General features: G+C 43.3%; 1 protein-coding gene across 6 annotated transcripts in view; it reads left to right on the top strand.

Annotated features, from left to right (window-relative positions):
- Positions 1-25,137, top strand: part of LOC144754853 (uncharacterized) — a 979,506-nt gene that overhangs the window by 869,555 nt on the left and 84,814 nt on the right. For all 6 annotated transcript variants that reach the window (XM_078643112.1, XM_078643111.1, XM_078643113.1 and 3 more), the window contains one exon: positions 16,953-17,003. In XM_078643112.1, the coding sequence (XP_078499238.1) occupies positions 16,953-17,003 (51 nt within the window). The remainder of the gene's footprint in view (positions 1-16,952; positions 17,004-25,137) is intronic.

A 25,137-nucleotide genomic window follows, 5' to 3' on the forward strand; every position in this document is an offset into this window, starting at 1 on the left:
CTAGCTTTATTAAAACACAACTTGGGAGTAGAAGGCAGGAAAGTCTTAAAAACTTTACCTACCATCATTCGCGCCGTTTCTACTGTTGTTGACAATGATGAAGGTAGTGAAACCAGTGAAACAAGCGCAAATGACACATCCATAGATGTATATTCAGATGCATTAAAAGCATTAGAAGAAAATTATGGAAAGAAAACCAGTATTGTAGTTGAAAGGCACAAATTTTTCTCCAGAGCACAACTATCTGGCGAAAATGTGCAACAATATGTGGCATGTTTAAGAACTTTGGCCATTACGTGTAAATTTAAAGATTTACACGAGGAAATAATTAGAGACCAATTTATAAACAGAGTTAAAAACATAAAAATTCAAGAACGTTTACTTGAACTCAAGAATCCATCCTTACAGAAAACACTTGACATTGCCAGAAAAATAGAAAATACTTCCCATTATGTTAAGGAGTTAAGTTCTAAAGATGAGTCAAGTAATGTTAATGCTTTAACTTCTAATTACAAAAAGTCAAATTATAAAAGTGACAATAAAGAATTCAAACCCAATTTCAAAAATAAATCAACATTCACAAAAAAAGTATGTTTCAGATGTGGTAGTCAAAAACACACTGCTGACTTCAATAAATGTCCTGCAAGTAAAGTTACCTGCATTAAATGTAAAAAAATCGGCCACTTTGCCAAGTGGTGTAGGACTGGTGATAATAGCAATTGGAAACGTTCAGTCAATCTCCTTGAACCAAATGTTGAAAGTGATGATGAAGAAATTAACAGCAATGACAATGATATTGAAGTGATGATGCTGCAAGATGACTTTGTCAATGAAATATCTGATGATTATTGCCCACCTAAATGTGAGGTATTAATAAATGAAGTTTACATGATGTTATGGGCAGATTCATGTTCACCATATACCATAATCGATAAAGATATGTGGGAAAATGGGAACAAATACTCTTTAACAACTCCTGATGCACAACCTAAAGGATATTGTGGCATCAAATTACCAATTATGGGTTATTTTGATGCTAAAGTAACTTTCAAAGGAAGATCTTGTACAACAAAAGTATATGTTGTTGAGCGAGGACGTCCACTATTAAGTTGGAAAGATCTTAAAAAGATGGGGTTACTACTTAACCCAAATCATCCTGATCAAGTAGTTTTAGCTCATGATTATCTTGACCAAGTTTTACTAACCAATGAAAATTCATCTTCAAAATGGGAAACTATCTTTCCTAAACTGTTTAGCAAAAATTTAGGATGTCTGATCAAATTCGAACATAAAATCATATTAAAAGCTAACAATACTCCATCTGTCCACAAAGTAAGGAATGTACCTTTTGCACTACGAAATCCTTTAAAGGAAGAATTAAATAGGTTATGTGATGCTAAGGTAATAGAACCTATTGAAGCTTCAGAATGGCTTAGTCCCATCGTTTTAGCTCGCAAAACCAACGGAAAAATTAGAATGTGTGTAGACCTGAGGGATCTAAATAAAAATATTTGGGTGGATAGATATCCTCTACCTCATATAAATGAAATGATCTCCAGTATCAAAAATGCCATGTATTTTTCTTCAATTGATTTGTCAAATGCATATCATCAAATCAAGTTACATGCTGATTCTAAACATCTGACATCTTTCATTACACCGGAGGGTGCTTTTCAATATCTCAGGATGCCATTCGGATTAGCATCAGCGTCCTCGGTCTTTCAGAGAGTCATGTGTAGCATTTTGAAAGATGAACTGAATGTTAGAATTTTTCAAGATGATGTTCTTATTTGGGGCAAAGATTTAACATGTCATGACAAAGCAGTTCACAATGTGTTGCAAAAATTACAAGATGCTGGTTTAACTGTGTGTGGCGAAAAGTGCAAATTTGGAGTGAAAGAAATTGATTATCTTGGTCATACCATCTCAAATGAGGGTGTTAAACCTAAAATGAAATTATTAGATGCTATTGAAAGAGCACCCCACCCCATTAATAAGGATCAATTGCGATCATTTTTAGGACTTGCAGAGTACTATTCTAAATTTGTCCCAAACTTCGCTGATAAGGTACATAGTTTAAGACTACTAATGAAGAAAAATACCTCTTTTGTATGGTCAACGTTATGTCAACAAGCTTTTGAGGACATCAAGAATGATATCACAAAAGCTGTAGCTCTTAAACCGTACGATCCTAAACACCTTTCTATTATTGTGGTAGATTCCAGCGCTTATGGGTTAGGTGCTGTTCTTATGCAGAAACATGATGGAATTGAACGAATCATAGCCTTTGCGTCTCGCACACTTAAGGGTGCTGAACCTTCATATTCGGTAATTGAAAAGGAAGCGTTAGCATGTTGGTGGGGTGTAGACCATTTCAAGACTTTTATTTGGGGAACTCCATTTGAATTAAGAACTGATCATCGACCCCTTATCGACATTGTTACCACTAAAGGTGCTTCAAGGGCTACACCTAGAATAGCAAAGTGGTTGTATAGATTACAAGGATATAATTTCCAAATAAACTACGTTCCAGGTCATAAAAATATAAGTGCAGATTGTTTATCTCGCCTTCCTTTGCCTTGTGTCAAAAGTGATACAACAGAGGACAAAGATGAGTGGTTAATTGCCAGCATTGAAGAGTCTTGCAACAATGCATTTAGCAAGCAGGAATGGGTTCAAGCTGTGTCTGATGACACTTTATTACAACAAATTGTCAACAATTTACACGTTGGTGTAGATCTGTCTACCATGGACAAGTCCATCTTGGCAGACTATAAAATGGTCTGGCCGGAATTATCATTTTATGATGGAATTCTTAGGAGAGGTGACAGATTAGTTGTACCTACAGTTTTGCGTGACAAATTATTGAATTTGTTACATGAAGGACACAGTGGAATGACTAGCATGAAAAGAAGGGCTAGAAATGATTTTTGGTGGGTAGGAATGGACAAGGACATAGACAGATGTGTCAGAAATTGCCTGGCATGTATGTCTAGTGACAAGTCTCATAAGTCCCAAGAAACTACCATCTCTGCTACTCCTTTTCCTGACAGACCTTGGGACAAAGTGGCTATCGACATTTGTGGTCCATTTCATGTTAAAGGTATTGAAAACAAATTTGCAATTGTCTTGATGGACTTTCATTCAAAGTGGCCGGAAGTGGCTTTTGTCAAAGATATAAGGGCTTCCAATATAATTGAATTCTGTGAAGGAATCTTTCGTAGAGAGGGCTATCCAAGTATTATCTTATCTGATAACGGTCCTCAATTTATAGCAGAGGAATTCTCAGTTTACCTTAACAAGGTTGGTATTAAACACATGACAACGTCTGTATATAATCCAAGAGAAAATGGTTTAATAGAGAGATTCAACCGTGTGTTGAAAGAATGCATTCAACTGGCCAACAATAATGATGATGATTGCAAAAATGCTGTCAAAGAAATGTTGTGGTGTTACAGGAATACTCCCCACACAGCTACTGGAGTATCTCCATTTTCATTATTAAAAGGGCGTGCGGCTGGATCTAAAGTCAAGCCCGCTTGGATGTCCAAAAACTGTCCAAGTGTAGTTAACAGCAAGATTTTAACAAGTAAGGTTCAACGTTATCAAAACAAATATGTTAATTGTCACAATTCGAAAATCAACAATAGTGGTAGAACATTTAAAGTAGGTGATTGGGTACGTTCACAATTAATGGGAAATCAGAAACCTGGTTCTTCTAAATGGTCTAAACCCAAGCAAATTGTCTCAGTTACTGGTAACATCGTGAAACTAGATGATGGTAAACAATGGAATATAAGAAGCATTGCAAGATGTAATGATCTTGAATGTAAATACATTTGTAGTCAGGCAGTACCTTCTCAAAAAACATCTGTTGAAAAGAGAAATGATGTTCCAGTTTATGCATCCACTTCTTTAACCACTGTGCCCAAATGTAATCCAGTTTCCATTTCAATTCCCACCTCAGTGTCTTTATCTACTAGGCCTAAAAGTAAACCTGTATGGATGAAGGATTATGTTTGTTCATGATTTGATAACACTTTGACACATAAAATTGGATTACAGCATGAATTATTGTTTTTCCTTTAAGTTTTATTTTAATGTTTTTATAGAAAGGGAGATATGTTATATCCTTGTAATGTTGCAATGTTCCATAGTCTCTGTGCTCACTGGATTCCAGAGTGTGGAATCCAGGGAGCAGTACACAGATGAGCAGTCACTAGAGGTGTTGGTCTTGGATCTCCCTGGGGTTGTTATTGTGAATAAACTACTTATTTTAACTTCAACTCTGCTCTACCTGAAGTCATTTCAACTTGCTTATTTGTGCCTGCTTGAAAAAAGCATCGGACTCCATCCAGAACCTTTCACAGATGTAAGAAGAACCATTCAGTTGTTCAGGTCTAATTAAGAAAGGTCACCCAGAGGTAATCTGTAGGAGCTGTTTATAATTATTAAACCTATATATAGCCTGTTTATCCGATTCTTAATTTTCTGCAGCATGAGCCTCATACCGCCCCCCCCCCCCCGTCACATGCCCTCTTTTTAGGGGGTTTAACTCTCTCTCTGATCTGTTTAGCAATGATCTCAGACCAATATATCACTATATAGCTCTCTAACTTCTTTGATTAGTGAATTTGGCTGCCATTGCTAATACAATCCCTAGTGTTATGAGGCAATAATCACAGAGAATCGTTATATCATCTTTTGACCTTCTGTGCTTAAGTCCACGTATTAATATAGATAACTATTTTTGTTTTGAGAAATTCCATTTATTTATAAGCTTGCTTGATAATTCTTTATCATCTGAATGAAACATGTCAGAGTGAGTCATTCATACTTTCTTTATTCGGCCATAAAATACAAGAATAATTAAATACTTTTATCCAGGAAATAAAACGAGAAAGTGTAAAAGTCGTCCTTCCCATAAAAAATATAAACATTCGAGATTTAAACCGCATATAGGAATATATTTCCACCCATATCAGAGTATAACAATACATTTCCGCCCATCTTTTATCATTGAAGGCCATCTCGTATCTCTTCCTGTTTCTTTTCTTATCAAATTCAAAACAGCACGGATTTCCCTATCTATAAAACTTTGAAAGTATGTTAAGCTCTCCTGGTATGTTCTCAATTTGCTCTTCCTCAATACCGGTAATAACATTTTATTTCTAGGGTCCTTAAAGTGAGGGCAAAAAATGATAAAGTGGCTAGTGCTTTGTCTGGTAGGTTGATCACAAGGACAGGGCAGTAAGTCATGTGCCCAAACACCTTGAACCGGAAAAGCTACCTTAGAGTGTATCTTAAAAAATCCAAAAAGGGATTAGTGGCAGTGATAATTGGGATTTTTTACTTCGTTCTGGCAACACCCTTTGGAGGACAGGCTATACTTGTTAAGGCTTATCAAGGCTTGACACAAACTTTTCTATTTGCAACAACACTCTTCATGTGTGTTACGCTGCTATATTACAGGCATACTAGAGCCCTACACTTTCTTTTTATACTCGCCCATGTACCTTGCGGGCTGTTCTCTCAGATGTTTACAGTGAGGCACCATACTCGCTCCCCACACTGCCTGTAAACCGTAATTTTCAGCCTTGAAAAAGTCTCTGTGACTAAACATGTGTTGGCCCCCTGTTTGTATTTGGATATCACTTATGACATAAGGAATGTGCAATACTGTGGAAGGAATAAATTGCACAGAATTCAACTATAATCTTGTTTCACTGCTTTATTGAATACATTTGTAATACTCTGGACTTCTTTGTGTGCTTCGATATTTCTTTAATTACATATCTTTGAATTTCTACCATGGACTGACCTTTCTGGAGCATAATATTTGAGCAATAATTTAGGTAGCATGATTTTACTACGTCTTTGCATTTTTTGGGTGATCTTGGAAGGATCTTCAAAAAGGTCCTTTTTGACTATCGGGTCAAAAGTCTTTTTGAATAGGTCACCCAAGGGATTTGTGCCACCGCTACCAGTGCCAGACAATCCAAAATACAAGAGCGGACCAACTCTGCCTCTGGATTTAGCCAAGACTTAATCCACAATAACAGTTGGGCTAGCTCCAAGAGAAATTTTATGTATTTATAAGTTTGCTTGATCATTTTATCTGAAAGAAACATGTTAGAGATAGATTCCTTACCTTCGAATTACCCCCAGGCGTCAGACTGGATCCATAAAGTTTTCGTCAGCAGTACCCCTGCGCATCAGTAGGCGTCGTTGTGCGGTTCCGCGTATGTCGTTGGCGTCGTAGTCACCGAGATGACATCGCTGAAGCTACTTAGATGCTCCCACGGGCGCTGACATCAGTTCTTTCTTTTTCCGTACCAGCAAGCGCAGATCCGGAGAGAGAGGTACCCTCAGTCAATTTTTGACTGAGTTATTTTTCGGACTTTTGTCTCTGATTTTTGAGTCTTTGACTCCTGGTGTATAGGGATGCCCGGTTTTAGGTCCCCGCAAGTAGTCGGTGACGGACCCGCACCGTGAGTGTCTCTACTGCCTGGGGCGCAACCACGACTCCGAGTCGTGCCCCGAATGCCGAGCCATGGCTCCGAAAACTTTGCGGGAGCTATCCTGATAGTTGCTGGAGGCCCGGGAGTCGGGTCCATGCCGTTCAAGGTCCTGGTCCCGTGGTAGGTCGAGGGACCGGTTGCGGAGCCACCACCACCACCATTGTTCGCCCCGACGTGGAGATGGGACCAGACCGGTGTTGATCGATGCCGATACAGACGCCGATAAGGAATTTCTATGGGGAATTTCTATCCCTTTATCCTTCCGCCTCCCTCTTTTCCGCCTGCCTGGCAGGTTGAGGAGGACGGGGAGGACTGGGAGGGGTCTGAGGACCCTCTCGCAGCCCAGTGCGAGTTTGACCCGGAATGGGAAGAGAATTTGGAGGATGGAGGTGACCTGGATTTTACTCCAGAACATGGCACACTGTTTCCTTCTACCCTGGCTACGGAGGAAGGTGGTACATATTCTGTTATGTTGCATAGAGTAGCCGAGGCTCTCCATCTCTAGCTCCCTACGGTGGCCGTCGGGACTAACCTCCTGAGAGAAGTGCTTCGGCTGACGTCTTCCTCTACGGAGCCGCTACTGCCCTTTAATGACACACTTTCAGACGTTCTTTTGGGCACCTGGTCCAGGCCTAACACAGGGACTCCTGTGGATAAGAACGTGGCCCGATTACATCGCCCGGCCCCGGGTGACCCGATTTTCCTCTCCCAAACACCCTACCCCTGAAAGCTTGGTTGACCAGACCTCTGCGTCAACTCAGAAACCAAGAAACTAGAATATTTTGGAAAGAACATTTTTACTTCTGCCAGTTCAGGCTGCGGTCTGTGAACACCGCATGCCTCTTGGGCCGTTCTTACCACTCTGTGTGGGACACAGTTGCGCAGGTGCTGCCTCAGTGTCCGGAGGAGGGCCGGATGGTGTTCTCCCAGGCTATTGCTGAGGGGAGAGATGCTGCCAAGTTCACAGTTCGTTGTGGCCTTGACACCGCTCACTCGCTGGTCAAAGCGATTTCCACGACAGTGGCGCTGTGCGGCCACGCCTGGCTGAGGACGACTGGCTTTTCCGGGGATGCTCAGAACACTCTGATGGACATGCCCTTTAATGGCACTCGTCTTTTTGGCGACAAGGCAGATAGTGCGTTGCAGCGTTTTAAAGACTCACGGGCTACGGGCAAGTCTTTAGGCCTTTCGGCCACGTGCACTCCATCTGCTTCTGCTTTTCGCTCGTTTCGTGGCCAAGGAAGAGGCGCCCAAACACACTCGTTTTAGAGCCATAGGCCTGCACAGCAACTGTCTCAGCTCAGCCGCTGACGTGGGACCCACAATGGTGGGTAATCGGGCCAGCGGGTGGGTCAGTCCACCACCTCCCCTGCCGCCACTCCCTCCAAACTTTCCTAGTCCGGTGTTTCAGGCCCACCAAATGCTAGTGGGTAGCAGGATACGCCATCACTTCCCCCACTGGCGTACCATCACCTCGGACAGGAGGGTTTTGCAGATAGTCTGAAGGGGTTACTCCCTCCCCTTCAAGACTACCCCTCTAGCCATGCCCCCACAGTGCCACTGCAAGTCGGAGGATCACTTGACACTTTTCCAGCAGGAAGTTACGGCCCTCTTAGCCAAGGGGGTCATCGAGCGCGTTCCGATGCCAGAAGTAGGTCATGGTTTTTACTCCCACTACTTCCTGGTTCCAAAGAAGGACAAAGGCCTGCGTCCCATCTTAGACCTTCGGAACATCAATTGCTTCCACCGGAAGGAGAAGTTTCAAGATGCTCACACTTGCTCAGGTCTTGTCTGCCCTAGACCCGCAAGACTGGATGGTGGTGTTGGACTTGCAGGATGCTTATTTTTATATTCCCGTCCTGCCGGCCCACCGGCGTTACCTACAGTTCACGGTAGGCCATGAGCACTTTCAGATCACCGTTCTCCCATTTGGCCTTACCAGCGCCCCTTGGGTGATCACGAAAGGGATGGCGGTGGTTGCCGCTCATCTGCGCAGATCAGGGGTTTCAGTCATCCCTTGTCTCGACGAATGGTTGTTGAAGGCGGGCTCGCCCTAGGCAGTCGTCTCCCACCTCCAGACTACGGCTGACCTCCTGCTTTTGTTGGGGTTCTCCATCAACTTGCCAAAGTCGCACCTGATTCCCTCTCAGAGGCTCCTCTTTATCGGAGCAGTTCTGGACACAGCGCAGTTTCGAGTTTATCCTCCCGAACAGCGAGTCCGGGACATACGGGCTATGATTCCGATCGTTCTGCCCTTGTCCTGGATTTCGGTCAGAGTGACATTGAGGCTGCTGGGCCTCATGGCCTCCTGCATCCTGCTGACCACTCATTCCAGATGGCATATGCAGGCTCCGCAGTGGGACCTGAAGTTCCAGTGGGCGCAGCATCAAGGGGACCTGTTCGAGTACGTCCAGATCTCGGAGGGCACTGCCTTTCAGTTGCAGTGGTGGCTCATGAACCAGCATTGGGTCAGCAGAAGATCACTCTTGCTTCCCCACGTGGAGCACACAGTGATGACGGATGCGCCTCTCCTGGGATGGGGCGGCCACATGAGAGAGACGGAGATCAGAGGCCTCTGGTCTCTGGCGGAGTCCAAGTTCCTTATCAACCTTCTGGAGCTCCGAGCGATCCTGCTTGCATTGAGAGCATTCCTTCCCTCTGTCAAGGGGAGGGTAGTGCAGGTGTTCATGGACAACACCACCGCCATGTGGTATTGTAACAAGCAAGGTGGGGTGGAGTCGTGAACCCTATGTCAGGAGGCTCTGTGTCTCTAGACATAGCTGGAACGTCAAGGCATTTCGTGACGGTTCAACACTTGGCAGGTTCTTTGAACGCCATGGCAGACAAACTCAGCCACAGGTGCATGATGGATCACGAATGGCGTCTTCACTCGGAGGTGGTGCAAGGTCTCTTTCAACAGTGGGGAGAGCCGTGGTTCGATCAATTCGCCACCGAAGAGAACCCTTAATGTCATCACTTCTGCGCGTTGGGATTTCCAAGGCCACACTTGCTTTTTTGTCACGAGTGGAGCTGCGGTCCATTTTACGCCTTTCCGCCTATACCACTTCTAACCAGAGTGTTGAAGAGGATCAGGCGCGACCGGGCCCACGTTCTTGTGGCCCTGGACTAGGCTCTAAGAGTTTGATATCCCGAGCTACTCAGTATGAGCATGGATCCTCCGATCCGACGACCTCTTCGGGAGGATCTTCTGTCGCAGGAGCAGGGGACGGTCCTCCACCCGAACCTGCCCAGCCTCCACCTACATGCGTGGAGATTGAGCGGCGACAGTTGATTCCATTTGACTTGCCTCCTGAAGTCTGTGATATCATTCTGATGTGAATGTATTTATATTATTCGCCACTCAGCACTTTATAATACTTATCTTTTCAGGTTCCTAGGGGTGAAATATTACAAGATTTATTTGGAATTTTAATGGGACTAGTAATTGCTTATAATGTATTTCAAACTGATTGTAATATTGTTGTATTAATGTAATTGATTATAGATTGTTTTTAATGTCTTTCTTTTTACTTTGTGCACTTTATATTTGGTAGAAATACTGTGAAATATAGATAATTGACTGACTGACTGACTGGCCTTCATATAATTTCTGCTTACAATCTCCTTACACTGCATGGCCAAAATGTCCCCATATTCTCATTATTCTTAAAATACCTCCAGCAAGTCAAGCGTGGATGTCTGGCAGAATTATCCAATAATTGTTTTTATTCTTTTAATAAGCATTCTAATTCCATTATGGTGACTCAGAACAGAATCTAAATCGAGGGTGCAGCCAACCTGGAGCCTAGGAATCTGCTTGAGCTCAATTTGCAACCTTTGGAGTATATCCCTCAATTTTATTAATCTTTGCTGCTCCTCCTTATCTTTCCAAATCCTGTAAGATAGCCCCCCGAATATCGCCCTTTACGCAGTCCCATACCATGATATGAGAGGCACTGTGTAGATTGATGTCAATATAATCTGTTATTATATTTGTGATATGTATACAATAAGCAACTCTTTTTCTTGTTTGTGCAACTCACGCCAATCATCTGCCAGACTGAGAACTTCAATTATTTGGAGCAAAGCAGATCTTGATCTATGTTTACAAAAATGGGTATGCAAGCTGGTTGAGTCACTTTTATAGTCGACTGTAAGATTAATATCCCTACAAATTATGAAAGGGGGTCTCCATAGTGACAATTGCAACACAAGTTGGTTAAACCATATTGCCTCGTTTGTATTTGGGCCATACAGAACGCACATACTAATAAGGCACCACCTTTACTAATCTGACCGATTACCCAGCTTCCTGAAGGCTCTATCTTTGACTTAATGACTGTCCATGTCTCTTTTTTTCGCCAGAATGCTAAGTCAGCAGAACCTTATACCCGAGCTGTTCCAGTTTAAAGGCTCTGTGACCTAACAGATGCATTTTCTGTAAGCAAACAAATTCTGGTCCAATCTGTTTCAGTTCCTCCCTCACTAAGTTTATCTTATTATGTGCATGGAGTCCATTAACATTTCAAGTTAAGACCTTTATGCCTTTATTACTATCTTGCATTGCAGTTCTAGGTTTCATCATAACATTGAAAATACAAGCCATATCTTTCATCTGCATGATATAACTACACTTCAGCTGTATCAAAATATAAGCTTTAAAAAAACATCTTTATATGCCCTCCTATGCACAACCATCCCCCTACCCCAAAATCCAGACACCATTGAGCAACGAAAATCCCACTAACCCCTTCTTCCAAGTGCCTGTTAATACAGAGGCATCTTTTCCCAAACCCACCTATAAAGAAAACTAAAAAATAGAAAAAATGGTGTCCATGAACCAAATATATGTTTTGGGAAAAAAGGTTGGCCATAGGAGAAAAAAAGAAAAGAGACGTGAGAGAAAACTTTCTTACCCCTTAGCCATCCTGCTGTACGAGTAATGCTTACCCACTACTCGCGTAAGCCTCCTAATAAGTGTGAAAAGAATAAATGGAACTTAAACAAGAAATCCTCGAATATCCAATATATATACGTAGTAAGACAAAATATCCCCTAATCAGAATTCTAAGACCTTGTAATTTTCTCCACATTAAAGTAAATTAGTTTAAATTGCTTTAGAGATCCTAATTTTCAGGCTTTATCAAAAAGTTGATTTTTTCCCCCATTTTGCGACCAGTATCTCAACCTCCTGCGTGTCAGAAGAAAAATAGCCCATTGTCTCATAGATCATTAAATGAGTGGGCTCCTAAAGATAGAGTTGTGCGCCATTTGCCTGAAGCTTTGGGATAAACTGCCGAAGCTACCAGTGGCGTTGCTTTGTGTGATGACAGAAGCCTGATTGCAAAAAAAAGTGCAAGTTCCACCTTTTGCTGGACTTGGTGGTGTGCAGCTTGGAACAGAAGTCCCAAAAAATAAAGTTACCAATGTAAATTAAAATTGCCCTTGGAGGCTGATTTTTCTAGGTGCCTGCTGAGTAGCGCTAGTAGCCTCCTCCTGTTTTTCAGCTTTACCCTCCAGTTTTGTTAGGCGGTCACACCGTGCAGCCATTTGTTTTGACAACTTACCAACAACAGATTGTGTCTTTAATTTGGTGGATTTGACCCGAGCAGCATCCTTCTTGTACTCCTCTCGCTGTGCACGAAGTAGGCCATAAATAGAGGCAAATGTTGAGCTTTCCGACACTTTACAATTCTGAGTCTAATTCGGTGTCTGAGCTTGGGTCTCTGTTGGAAGGTTATGTATGATAGATTGCAGTAGCACCCCGACGCACTCATATCTTGCTTGTGATACATAATCCATACCAGGGGCATCCACGATATTGACAAATGTAAGATGGTGGGCCTAACTTTCCCACATTAGGAAGTCCTCATCATCCTCCTCTGCCCCATCTTCGCTGTCCCCTTCATCTGTGGTGCCATATTGTACATCGTCCTCCTTATGATGTTGCAGGGTTTCTGTAACTTTTAAATCCATTGTACAGTTTTTAAAATCCTCATCTGACAGACTCCCCCATTAGGGCAAGAATGGAGGATGCTAGTTGATAACTTGCTTGCTGCCCATAGGCTCCATCTCCTCACCTTTTTCCTTACATCTGTTGTAAACATCTGAAACACTATCCAAGACCTCTGACAGTGACAAGAAACTCTCTGACAGATCTGCATTTCTCTTTTCCCTACCGTTAGTAATAATATCACCGTCTGCAGGGGGATTGCTATCATTTGATCCCTTCAGGGGCTCACCATCTAGTTTTTTTTTTGCCTCTCCTGGACTGTGAGGACTCATAGGCCCCTGATCTGGCAATGACCATGTCGATAGGGGTTAAGACGTATGAGAAGACATAAGAGGTTGAGAAGCTACTGGCGGAGTTGCTAGATCCAATAAATCCTCCTCAGATGTTCATTTGCCAGGAAGTGAAACACAGTCCTGACAAAAAGGTGCAGTCACCTTCTGCCCATCAGTAGCAAAGTGCCTGGCCTGCCAGTAGAGTTCTAGGATCATTATCATTGTTCAGCCTGCCAGGGGTTCTAAATACGAACCCCTGGAGATGAAAGTAGTGCCAGAATTAGTGGTATTGTTTTGCGAGTGAACACTCACTGAGGGGTTGGATTTAGTAGGGCCCGTTGACATAGCATTAGAGATAGTATTAGGTAAGAGCAAAGATGTTGCAGTCCCTGTACTGTCGCTTCAACAAATACCCTGAGGTTAATCTCACATCCAAAGATGAAGACTTCGTTGCTGTACTATTCAGAGGTCCCAAGAGAGCCCACCTTGCTTGAATTGGAGCCATCTTTCCAAAATAAGACTTCCAATTGTTTACTCTTGCCGCAACTTGGTCTGGCAGAGCAATCTGCTCCTGGCTCAGTCCTTGATAACTCAGTCTACACCGATGTTAGTGATGCCCCTGCCCTATCTGTATGAGGTCTAGTTTCAAGTTGAATTCCAGCCTCAGTAGAAGGGCGGGGAGGTAGCCGAAGAGCTGGTGCTTTCAGAGAGTAGAGCTCATGGGCTGGGTGCTTTGTAAGACCTGCCATAACAGACAGCAATAAATAAATTAATGCTCCACTAACCATAGTCAAACAAGCATTTGCAATGCAATCAGTCTCGCATTTGAGAAAGTGTGAGTTTTTGGCATTGTAAATGATTTTGTTTTTTATTCATGTTTAGTTGTTTGTAATGAAGTGGATGTGTGTTTCTAGTGGATTTATGTGGTTTGAATTGGAATTGTTAGTTGTGGAATTGCGTGGGTTGTAATTGTGTGGTGTGTAGTGTATTTGTGTATTGTTAATATTTGGTAAGGTGAATAGGGGTGAGAAGTGTATAAAATAGATAGAAAGTAAGAATGAGAGGGATAGGTAGTTTGTGTATGAAGTGGTGAGTGAGCTGTAGACAGCGTAGTATGAATAGTGTGTGAGAAAGAGATAGAAGGGGAGAGAATGTCATAGATGTATAAAGAGGCTGTGGTTGTGTATGTAGAAGTTAGTGAAAGAAGAGGAGGAGAGTATGTGTTTATTGTTATTATTTGAAAGTTCTGGTTTTTTGAAAGTATGTAGAAAGATATGAAGTGAACTAATATAAATGCTGGATTAGTGTGTGAGAGCGAGATAGTGGTCTGAGAGAGAGTATGAAAGAGAGCGGGAGTTATAGGAGGGTTATTTTGTGGGTGGAAGATGTGAGGTGGAGTTGTACCCAGTATGAGGATGTAAAGGTAGTTAGTATGTGTTCGTAGGCAGTTTAGATACGTTATAGGCCGTGGCGGCTCCTCTGCAATGGCGAAGGAGCGTCCCCTACTGCCTGGCTCAGAGCCAGCAAATGTAAAATAATACGATGTTCTTGCATCTTTTTATTTTACATTTGCTGGCTCTTAGCCAGTGGTGTTGGGAAGGGTAGGGCCGAGGCATGGGAGGGGGAGGAGGAGTGCTACGTGCACTCTACTCCCTAATTGCGCATATGTGTTTTGGCCAGCCATCTCAGGCCGATCAAAACACACATGTGCCCTTAGGTTTTGCATTGAGCACCCAGGCTGGAGAAACCCCACAGACTTCCTGGTCTGAGCAGGGCGTCTTTTCTGCCTGCTTAGACCAATTCCCGCGCTGCTTTGCAGTGCAGGGATTGGACAGAGAATCTATCCATGGGGCTGCTGGGACCAGCAGACACGAAGAGGAGAGGGGGAGCAAGGAGACGCAATGCAGGTGGCGGCAAAAGGTACTTTTAATATAATTTTTTTAATATTGAAACCCCCCCACCCTACGGCGCAACCCCTCCCACACAACCTTACGTACCCCACCCGCTCCACCACTCTTTGTTTATGGAGGCCGCCACTGTTTATATGGAGTGTGAGGGAGGAATGTGTGGGGGCAGTGTAATTGTGAGATGAGAGGAAATAATGGTAGTATGAGCGAGAGATGTGTGGCTGTATTTGCGTGTGTTGAAGAGATGATATTGTTTGTTGAAATGTGATGTTGAGATGTGTTGTATTCGTTTAGTTAGTTAGGTAATTGTGTGGTGTGTTGTGTGGTGTGCTTGGCTGATGGCAGTATGTGAAATACTCCTTGAAAAAAAATTAGTTTGACAATTTTTGCGGCAGTTGCCTGATAATTGTAACTCAGTATGTCCAAATAGTCAAAGTTATAAACCACGTTTGCTAGACAGTGAACATTAAGCACTATAAAACCCCAAAGCTATTACTGTCCAGTTTAATGGCCGTCGACACAGCGACCTCAGAAGGTTGAAAGGCTGAACTGGCCCTTTCACAGCAGGTGACCCACAGGCCCTACACAGATGTCAATAGCACCCTTTTATCTCACTGAGACATCTGACCCTTGAAAGAGCCCAGTCATCAAGTGACAGGAAAGTTCTCTACTCAAAAACAACCAGCATATTGTTACATTAGAAGTATTAAATCAGCACTAAGGTTATGTTTCCACTTAGCTGGCTGGCTCTGTATTAGTTTGTTCTCTGAAGTGTCCAACCAGCTCAGGCTGGTTCCAGAATGAGACAGTCAGCCCGGAAAAGCCCCAGGCCTGTCTGCTGGAATATGCCCCGTCATTAATGTGGTAAACAGGCAGCTGCGAGGTGTGTTCTTTCCCTGAACTGCACCTTCTGAAAACAAATCTGAGTTCATGGAAGACTAACAGCTAAGCCCTCCTGAGTGGGTTCACTCCAACTCGGTTCACCCCACCACCCATAGCCGCCGCATACCTTAAGTTGTTTTGTATGAAAGCCCTTGCGTGCATTGCTCAGTGTGCTAAACTGAGTTTTCCTAAAAAGCGCGGCGCTCGTGAAACGGGGCAGCGCTGAGTGGTAAAGTATCTTCTAAATTAATAAAAATGGAGGTGGGTGAACCATGCAGTGCAGAACAAAAGAAATGCGCGACCTTGCAATATGCTGTGCTGGAAGTGCTCGGTGTCATTGTAAAAATAAAGACAAAACGCAATGTTGTGTCATTCCCAGCTGGAAGTGCTCTGTGTCAATGTAAAAAAAAAAGTTCCAAAGACAGGACATACAATCGCAGAAGTGGAAGAAGACAAGTCCTGAGAACGATCCATGGGAGTCAACAATTGGGAAAATATGTGGGACAAGCAGGAATCATTGTCCAATTAGAAGCATCATTTTTTAAAGGACACTGAAAAAAGCCATTTGGAAGCTGGAGGCGGGCGGTAAGCCTATAGACTGAATACAGCATGTCGAGGGACAGCGCATGCGCTGCCTAGTCTTGGTCTAAAAAGTCACTAAAATGACAAGGGACCCCAGACTAACTGATAAGCCGAGAGGAAGGGGCAACCTTCAGGAAAGATGCTACACAGAAGATCTGTGGGGTCCGTATGGCCACTCCTGCTGCTACAGTGGCGGAGACCATTTGCAAATCAAGTGAGATAGGTGAGGTAGTTGAAATTGCACCTGTAAGTAAGCACAGCCAGGTCACAGCCACTGAGGTTGGATTTGAGGTGAGGACAAAGCAACTGGCTTAGCCGCAAAACACACTTTTCAAACAGGGTTCCTCATAAATTGCTATTATTAAAAAGTGAGAAATGGATTATGCTTAAGTGTTTTTAGTTGTCAGATTGTTTGTTTCATTTTCCAGATGTATCATTCCGGCTTTTTTGTCAGATTCTCACATAGCAACGTGCTTTACAAAATATTCTGCATTTAGAAATAGTAACACCTCAGAAGTCTGGGACAACAATATCTAGAGTGGATGCATCAGTGAACGTTCTCAGAATTATATATTTATATGTTTAATAATGTTTTGTAAAGATGTTTTTTGCTGAAGTAAATGTTTAAACACTGTAAGGTGAAAAGCAATTATATTTTTATTCATGGGTTGAGAAAATCCTTACGCAGTACTTTGACTACATTATTTTTTAATAACGTACTATAGCCCAGTTCTGCAGTTTGCTAATTGTTTCCTTTGTTTCTTTACTCTTACAGAATGAGAAGGCTTTGGGGCATTCCGTGAGCCGATCCAGTAACATTTCAAAGGTACTTTTACAATAGATGAGAGTCTTTTGGCCTGCTTACTGTAACACGAATCATTTGATAACTTTATTTCGGTCAAAGACCATAAAAGTGCACATAAAATACATACAGGCACGAAATATTAAAACAATAAATAATCATCAGATCGTTAAAAAAAGAATTAAACTATGAGTTAACAAGAACAGGCGATTAGAAAATATATTGACTGCAATTAAGTTAAAAAAAGTTTGTCTTCTATGCCACATACTGAGTAAATAACTGGATACGGCAAACACAAAAGGGGGGTGAGTATCATAGGTCAGGATCCGACAAGCCTGAGTGAAATGCAGCAGTTTGAGGTTCCTGCAAATAGGGATCAACCAACAATTTCTAATTGCTGAATAAGCAGGGCAAAAAAACAGTACATGTGCTACATTTTCGTTTTTGCAATCACATGCAGGACAAACTTCATTATTAGACTTTAACCATTTTCATGTAAATGACTTAATAGGTAAAGTGCCATGCCTTAACTGGAGATACAACTTTCTAGCAAGCGGAGGTTCAATTACATCCATGAATTCCTCAGATTTAGATTCCATTTTAACAAGGAGGAACTCTGTCGTTAGCCTGCCCAAAATTGCAGAGCTCTGGTGTTTTAAAATGTTCTGCCTACGTATCTGAGTATGGAGTTCCCTTTTTGATATCCCAGGGCAATGGATCTCAGGTGTCTCCCAAAGTTCCGGGAGACCTATCCGGATACTAGCAGCCCTAATGTGCTGCAGCCATGGGATCTTTTTGCATTTAAGGGAGGTCCAAACCTCAGATCGTTCTTCTCTATAGGCGGCCAGTTCAGGGACTGACCAGAACCTCTTCCAGTACATAATTGGTCTTGCACTTGTGATCTCCTCTATTGGCTCCATCCCAAGGTCTAATCTAAGAGGAATCAATGGTGTGCTTACTGGTAATCCAACTAGATTCCTCATGAAGCTTTGTTCCACCCTTATGAGGTTCAAAATCTGTTTGTGCCCCCAAAGTTCAGCACCATATATTGTCGCGGTTCTAGCCTGACGACAATATATTTCCAAAGCCGGAGACACCGGCTTAAAGGCTGACCCCCTAAATACTTTACTTATACCCCCCGCTAGCTGTGATAATTTGAGTGCCGACTTGGCAATCTCTGTGTTCCACTCAAAACTCTCTGTCAGGATAACACCCAGGTATACAAAGGTCTTAACCCTCTCAAGGGGAATACCGTTTAAGACCGGGTTTGGGCGTGTCCGGTTCGGGGGGTTGAAAATCAAACGCAAAACGCTACAAATCCGTCAAGCGTTCTTTGAATGCCCGAGGATGTTTTAGACAACAGCAAAGTGTCGTCTGCAAACATCAGAGCGGGCACTCTCCCTGTGGCCAATTTTGGGGCATCGTTGTCCACCACACCATTCAGATGATCCACAAGTCCATTAATGTAGAGACTGAATAGTGTGGGCGCCAGGACGCACCCTTGGCGCACTCCTTTCTGGACATACCTTCCGCACCTAACCTGTGCATAGTTGTTTGTGTGAAGCCTAGTTAGAATGGCCAATAGATAGGGCGGGAGTACCAGGTCTGCCAACACCTTCTGATGAATTCAGGCCTCAGCAAGGCCCAAAGGTACCGAAAGGGTTCGCCCTTCTGTGTACAAAGTCCTTAGACTTCCAAATGAAGTTGGCAAGGAAACTGGAAATACAAAAACATAGTTTAATAAACCTTTAAAGGTGGTGATACAACCTCCACAACACTTCTACAGTATTGTACAGAGTAGCACACTGAATACAAGCACATGGCCCCTTTTATACACAGTGGAAGGGGTTCAGCTTACAGCTTAGACAGAGGTTACAACCACGTAAGGACATTTCCAAATATATCAGTGGGTGGAGCTAACAGTATTTCTAGAACATGGGAGGGCTATGCTAATAAGGAACAACTGTTACTTCTGCTGAGCATGCGCTACACTCTCAAGAAGGACTAATAATAACTGTTGCTAGGTAGAATCCACAGTGTAACTGGCAGAGAGGTAGGACAATCAGAACATTGAGCACATGGCAATGTAGGGCATGAAAATGGTGGACTCGAAATACAAAATGAAATCCCTATACTAGATATTTGGACTGATGCATTATGGCTTCAGCTAATGCTTAATAATACCGCTGTTTTATTTACAACAGACGACCCTTTCAGCGTTAGCTGAAGCCATTCCATTTCATAGGGTAGTCATCAAACTCATCTTGAATATCAATGCTCATAATGTTAGAAATCTCTTTAGTTAGATTTTTTTGATAAGCAGCTTCGGAAACAGCTTTCTTATTGGGTATACAAGAGGTAATGCAAAGGGAACATATCATAAGACCACATTGAATACACATACAGCAAGAAAAAAGAATTACTACTATTATACAAAGGCCAGTGAGGATCTTCCAACCCCATGTAGTAAATAAGGTCCAAAACCAACTAGAGAAGGTCCATGTACCATTATCAACATGTATGTCAGCAGCTATTTTATGCAGTTTATTTATGGCATTATAAACAGAAGGCGAGTTGTCTGGGATGAAGACACAACAGCTACTTCCAATAAGTCTACAAGCTCCTCCTTTTTCTGCTAATATGACATCTAACACCATTCTGTTTTGCAGGGCAACAATTCTAGTAATTTGCAACTCTTCAGTTACGTTTCCTAGTGCTGCAGCAGTTTGGTTGGTCACTGCCTCTACAACTCTAGTTAATCTTCTTATCTTTCTACTGTTTAGGGCAGCTCCAACAAAAAAGAATAACCCTAGGTTAAAATCTACATATTGCTGCAAACTAGTGTCGGTCTGGTCCACATCATCGATAGATAAAGTACGTTTGTATCTATTCACAGTGGCATTATTCAACAATTTCAAGTTTTTATGATAAGTGGCAGGTGCTAAAAACACTGGTGGTAATAAAAACGATACATAGCATACTCCTGACCAGCCAGCTGGTAATCGATAATATCCTCTATTACCGCATACAAAATATGTATTATGGGATGCTAAAAATGTGCTATTATTCAGACCATCTATATTTAAGACTTTAATACAATCACTAACACCTACAGGGATGTACCCAACACTTTGTACGCATAAGTCCGCTTGTGCTTGTGCAACTGAGATCACAAATTTTTCACTTTCGACAGTGTCTCTAGTGTTCGTAAAAATGTAGGGAGTAGACTCATTGTCTGGTCGATATTCTTCCCACTCCCATATAGTTCCATTGGCTTGTGGATAGCCTTCTTTATTCTGGTGACATTCTTTATTTAATCTAAAAAGTAATCTTCCAACAGCAGGCTTTCTTGTGGCAAATAGAAGAGTATACCAGGCACGACAAGAACCATTATGAGAGAAAGGGAGAGGTATAAACGGTGTTCCCCCCTTCTTCTGGTGCGCTGGCATCATACCACATATCCAGCAATTTGTTTCATTTGTAGCAGTGTGGGTATGATGTAGCATCTGAATGAAGGTGTTATTTACAAAGGACAAGCGGTGTTTTGATTCCTGATAGGGGAGCGTATAAAAGAAATGCTCCTCTGGCACCGGTGTAGAAACCACATATAGATCACGGGCAGGAATTACATCCTCAACAAACCACGTGATAATGGCAACAACTGCCACACTAGCAATAAATCCAAAGGCGCAGATCACTTTCTTTCTCTCCATGTTGAACAAATGTCTCGCAAATCTTCCTGAAACTAAAAAAAAAGGCTGTCAGAACTCTTCCCCCAAGGCGGCTGTTGTTTTCTTCACCAACGGGCCAAGACTGGTGTCACTACTCTAATGCAAGGCTGATCCCCCCCCCTTGCCTCATCGGCTCTCCGTTGCACCAACCAAGAGGCCGTTCTGACAGCAGTCTAAACAGCAGCAAACTTCTTCCTGGGTCGAAGGTTGTATTTTCTTACTCCAGAAGTCGTCGGGTCCAGGAAGAACTCCTCTTGCTCATCAGGTACCACAGCAGGGCCTTTCTCTGTAGTCAGGATTTCTCGATGGTCAATTAACACGGCAGGATCCACCAATCCGGGTTGCACTCTACGACAATGAAGGGAATGAATCCAATTCTTCCGGTTGGTCACTCGGACGGCCGTTCTTGTTGCGAGCAGAACCTGCTCGGGACCGCACCATCGAGGCTCCAGGCCACTCGTCTTCTCGAACGCCTTGATGAGGACGAAGTCACCGGGTCGGAGACTATGACCCTCACCTGTGGACCGGTCAGGGAGTGCTTCTCGAACCTGTTGATGAATAGAAACCAAGTTATCAGTTAATTGTGCCAGATAGTCATTCATCAATACACAAGGTACATCATATACGGAACTTGGTTTGGGCACTCCCCAAATATTCATGGGACGACCAAACACCACCTCATACGGTGTAAGGCCGGTTCGGGAGTGTGGTACTGATCTTATTGACAACAATGCCAAAGGCAAAGCGTCGGGCCAAGTCAGAGAAGTGGAAGCCTGGATCTTTGCTAGTTTAAGCTTCAGTGTTCCATTGTAGCGTTCCACCAAGCCAGCCGACTGTGGATGGAACACTGCATGAAACTTCTGTTTTATCCCCAGACCTCTCAGAACGTACTTGATAACGTCTGCTATAAAATGAGGCCCGTTATCACTCCATAATAGTCTACAAACACCATACCTAGGGAAGAACTCCTTCAGTAGCACCTTTGCTGTAGTCATTGCAGTATTGTCCTTAGTAGGGTAGGCTTCAATCCATTTACTGAAAGCACACACCACCACCAAGACGTACTTTAGATTATTACAGCGTTCAAGTTGGATATAGTCCATTTGCAGGACTTCAAAAGGTGCAGTAGGTATTTCAAATCTTCCTGCTGGAGTCCGTGTTCCTTTCCCTGGGTTGTATTTAAGACAGATCATACAGGTCTGTACCACTCTCTTGGCCGTGCTAGCAATCTCTGGATGCTCCCAAACTTGCGCAAGCAATTTCACAATCGCTGAAGCTCCAACATGTGCTAGCCCATGTGCCATTTGAACCATAGGTTGGACAAAAGCTGTGGGCAACTTCCACCTATCCATTTGTTTGTTGCGCCAACAACCTTCATCATCCAGTTCTCCATTTTCAGACCATTGCTCTCGTTCTTTATCAGAAGCAACTCTCTGTATTTCCCTCACTTCTTTCCTAGCATCATGCCATCGTTCTGCTTGTGACTTCACAACATACATTGAAGTGGAGTCAGGTCTCATTGCAGTTTCTCGTGCTACTTGGTCAGCGAAAGCATTTCCTTGCCCTACTTTGTCAATAACTTTCTTATGTGCACTGCATTTCACTATAGCTATCTTCTTAGGAAATGTCAGGGCAGTCAAAAGATTGTGCACCAGTTCTCCATACATAATTTGTGTTCCGTGTGATGTCAGAAAACCTCTTTCCTTCCAGAGCAGGCCAAAGTCGTGCGCTACTCCGAAAGCATAGCGGCTATCTGTATAAATATTCACACACAACTCTGCACTAAGCTCACATGCTCGTGTCAATGCTATCAGCTCCGCTGCCTGGGCTGATTTCTGTGGTATGCGTGCTGTTTCCACGATGGTATACAAAGTAGTGATGGCATATGCTGCCGAAGTCGTACCGTCCGGTAGCTTCAGGCAGGAGCCATCCACCCATAATTCTCCATCTACATCTGAGAAAGGCGTATCCTGGAGATCGATACGACCCTTTGTCTGTTCCTCAGTCACAAAAATACAATCATGTGCTTCTTGTGCCTCAGGCTCAGTCGTCAGGAATGGTAACAATGTTGCTGGATTTAACGTAGCACATCTCCTCAATGTGATATGGGGAGCCAGCAACGTTAGTTCATATCCGGTCAGACGGGCACTTGTTAAATGCTGCGTCTTTGTTTGATTCAAAAGGGCATCAACAGCATGGGGAACCAACACTAACAGCTTGTGAGATAACACTATTCCCTCACTCTGACGTATTGACACAGCTGTCGCTGCGACCGAACGAAAACACCCCGGCAATGCCCGAGCGACAGGATCGAGCAATGCCGAGAAATATGCACACGGACGCTGCCTGTCCCCGTGCATCTGTACTAACACAGATGACGCACATCCATCTCTCTCATGTACATATAATGTGAAAAGTTTCGTGTAATCAGGAGTGCCTAACACTGGTGCTGAACAAAGGGCCTGACGTAACTGTTGGAAAGCGTTTTCACATTCATCTGTCCAAGGGAGGGGAATTGGAGTGTCTTTTGTCAATAGCGCTAACAGTGGTTTGACTATATGTGAAAACCCCAGTATCCACTGCCTACAAAAGGACGTAAGACCCAAAAATGCTCGAACATCTTTCTGTGTAGAAGGTGTTGGTGTGTCCAGGATGGCTTGGATACGATCTGATGTAAGTGCACGCCCCTCCTTAGACAAAAGGTGGCCTAGGTAGGTCACCTTAGGTCTACAGAATTGCAATTTCTTCATAGATACCTTATGATTGTGAGAAGCCAAAAAGGAAAGCAAGGACAACGTACAAGTCTCACATTGCTCAGGGGTGTCAGCAGCCAACAAAATGTCATCGACATATTGAATAAGCACTACCCCCTCAAGCAAGACAAAGGAATCCAACTGTCTTTTCAACGCCTGACTGTAGATACTAGGGCTCTCAGTATAGCCCTGTGGAATTCTACAAAATCTATACGATCGATTATTCAAAGTGAAGCCGAAAAGGTAACGGCTATCAGGGTGAATAGGGATCGAAAAGAAGGCGTTCTTCAGGTCGACAACCGAGAATGTTGTCGCTGTTGGTGGAACCAAGGTAAGGAGTGTCGTGATGTCAGAAACAACAGGGTATTGGGGCACCACTATCTTGTTCACCTCCCGCAAATCAATAATAAATCGATATACCCTAGTATCAGTGTCTTTCTTCAAGATTGGTAAAATAGGACTGTTACAAACATTGTATGGGACTTCTTCCACCACCCCCACTCGGATGAGATCCTGCACAATCTGTATGAGCGCCTCCTCACCCTCCTGTGAAATCCTATATTGAGGCAGGCGTGGTAACACAGCTCCCTCCTTCACACTAATGTGAACCGGAGGAACGACCATCTGTCCCACATCAGTGTCTGAAGTAGCCCACAACGTGTGAGGTAAAGAGGCTAATGCAGCACTTTCAGCGACCATACACACTCTCTCCTTTGCAGGGTAATTATCATTTAAAATCACACGTACTCCTTCAGGGGAGCAGCGGATTGTGGCTCTAAAATGTTTCAGCATGTCTAGACCCACAATGTTGTCAGGCGTATTTGAGGAAAGCAAGAATGGACATGGTGCTGTAAATTTGTCGACATGAAATGCAAGGGGTTGGGATAATGGGCTAAGAGAAGGTGTTCCATCGAACCCTACAGATGTGATCGTTAAGCCAGACAGGGGAGCCCTCGGAACCAATTGTTTAGACAAAGCGCTACGAGTAGCCCCTGTATCAACCAGAAACTGATCAGTAGAACCCAAAACATGTGCTGTAACATAAGGACCCCTCTGATCTACTGGTACTTCAACTGATTCCTCCCCCCATCCTACGCAATCCTATGCATATTGGGAATCATGACTTTCGGGGTGCACATAGTCAGACATCTGATACTGATTTCGTCTATCAAAGGTATTAGACCCTCCTTGTTGTTGCTCCCTAGATTCGAATCTAGCCCTGTCATTTAGGTTACCTCGTGGTCCAGAAAACCCCCCACGATTTCTCCCAAAACCTCTACCCCGTCCCATAGCCCTGTGTTCTCGCGCTAAAGGACACTCATTGGCCCAGTGGCCTTGTTGCTTACAATATGCACATTGATCTTTAGCCAAGTCTGTGCGGTTATATGTAGAATCATAAAAACCCCGACCACCTCTATTATTTCCTCTCTGGGGTGGTCCATACACTTGTGCTAACATAACTTTTGTTTTCAAATCCTTAGATTTCTTATCTTCATTACTTTTTGCTTCTAGTTCCTGACGCTCATAATACTGAGCCATTGTCAGGAGGGATGCCGGAGTCGAAGTCGTCCAGGAGCTTTCACTCGCTTTCAACCGAGCTGCTACTCCCGGTAATAAATTCGAAACATATTTGTCTACAAACAGATGTCGACCCGTGTCATCCGTCAGAGACTG

This window comes from Lissotriton helveticus, chromosome 5_1 (genome assembly GCF_964261635.1).
Source record: "Lissotriton helveticus chromosome 5_1, aLisHel1.1, whole genome shotgun sequence".
Lineage (NCBI taxonomy): Eukaryota > Metazoa > Chordata > Amphibia > Caudata > Salamandridae > Lissotriton > Lissotriton helveticus.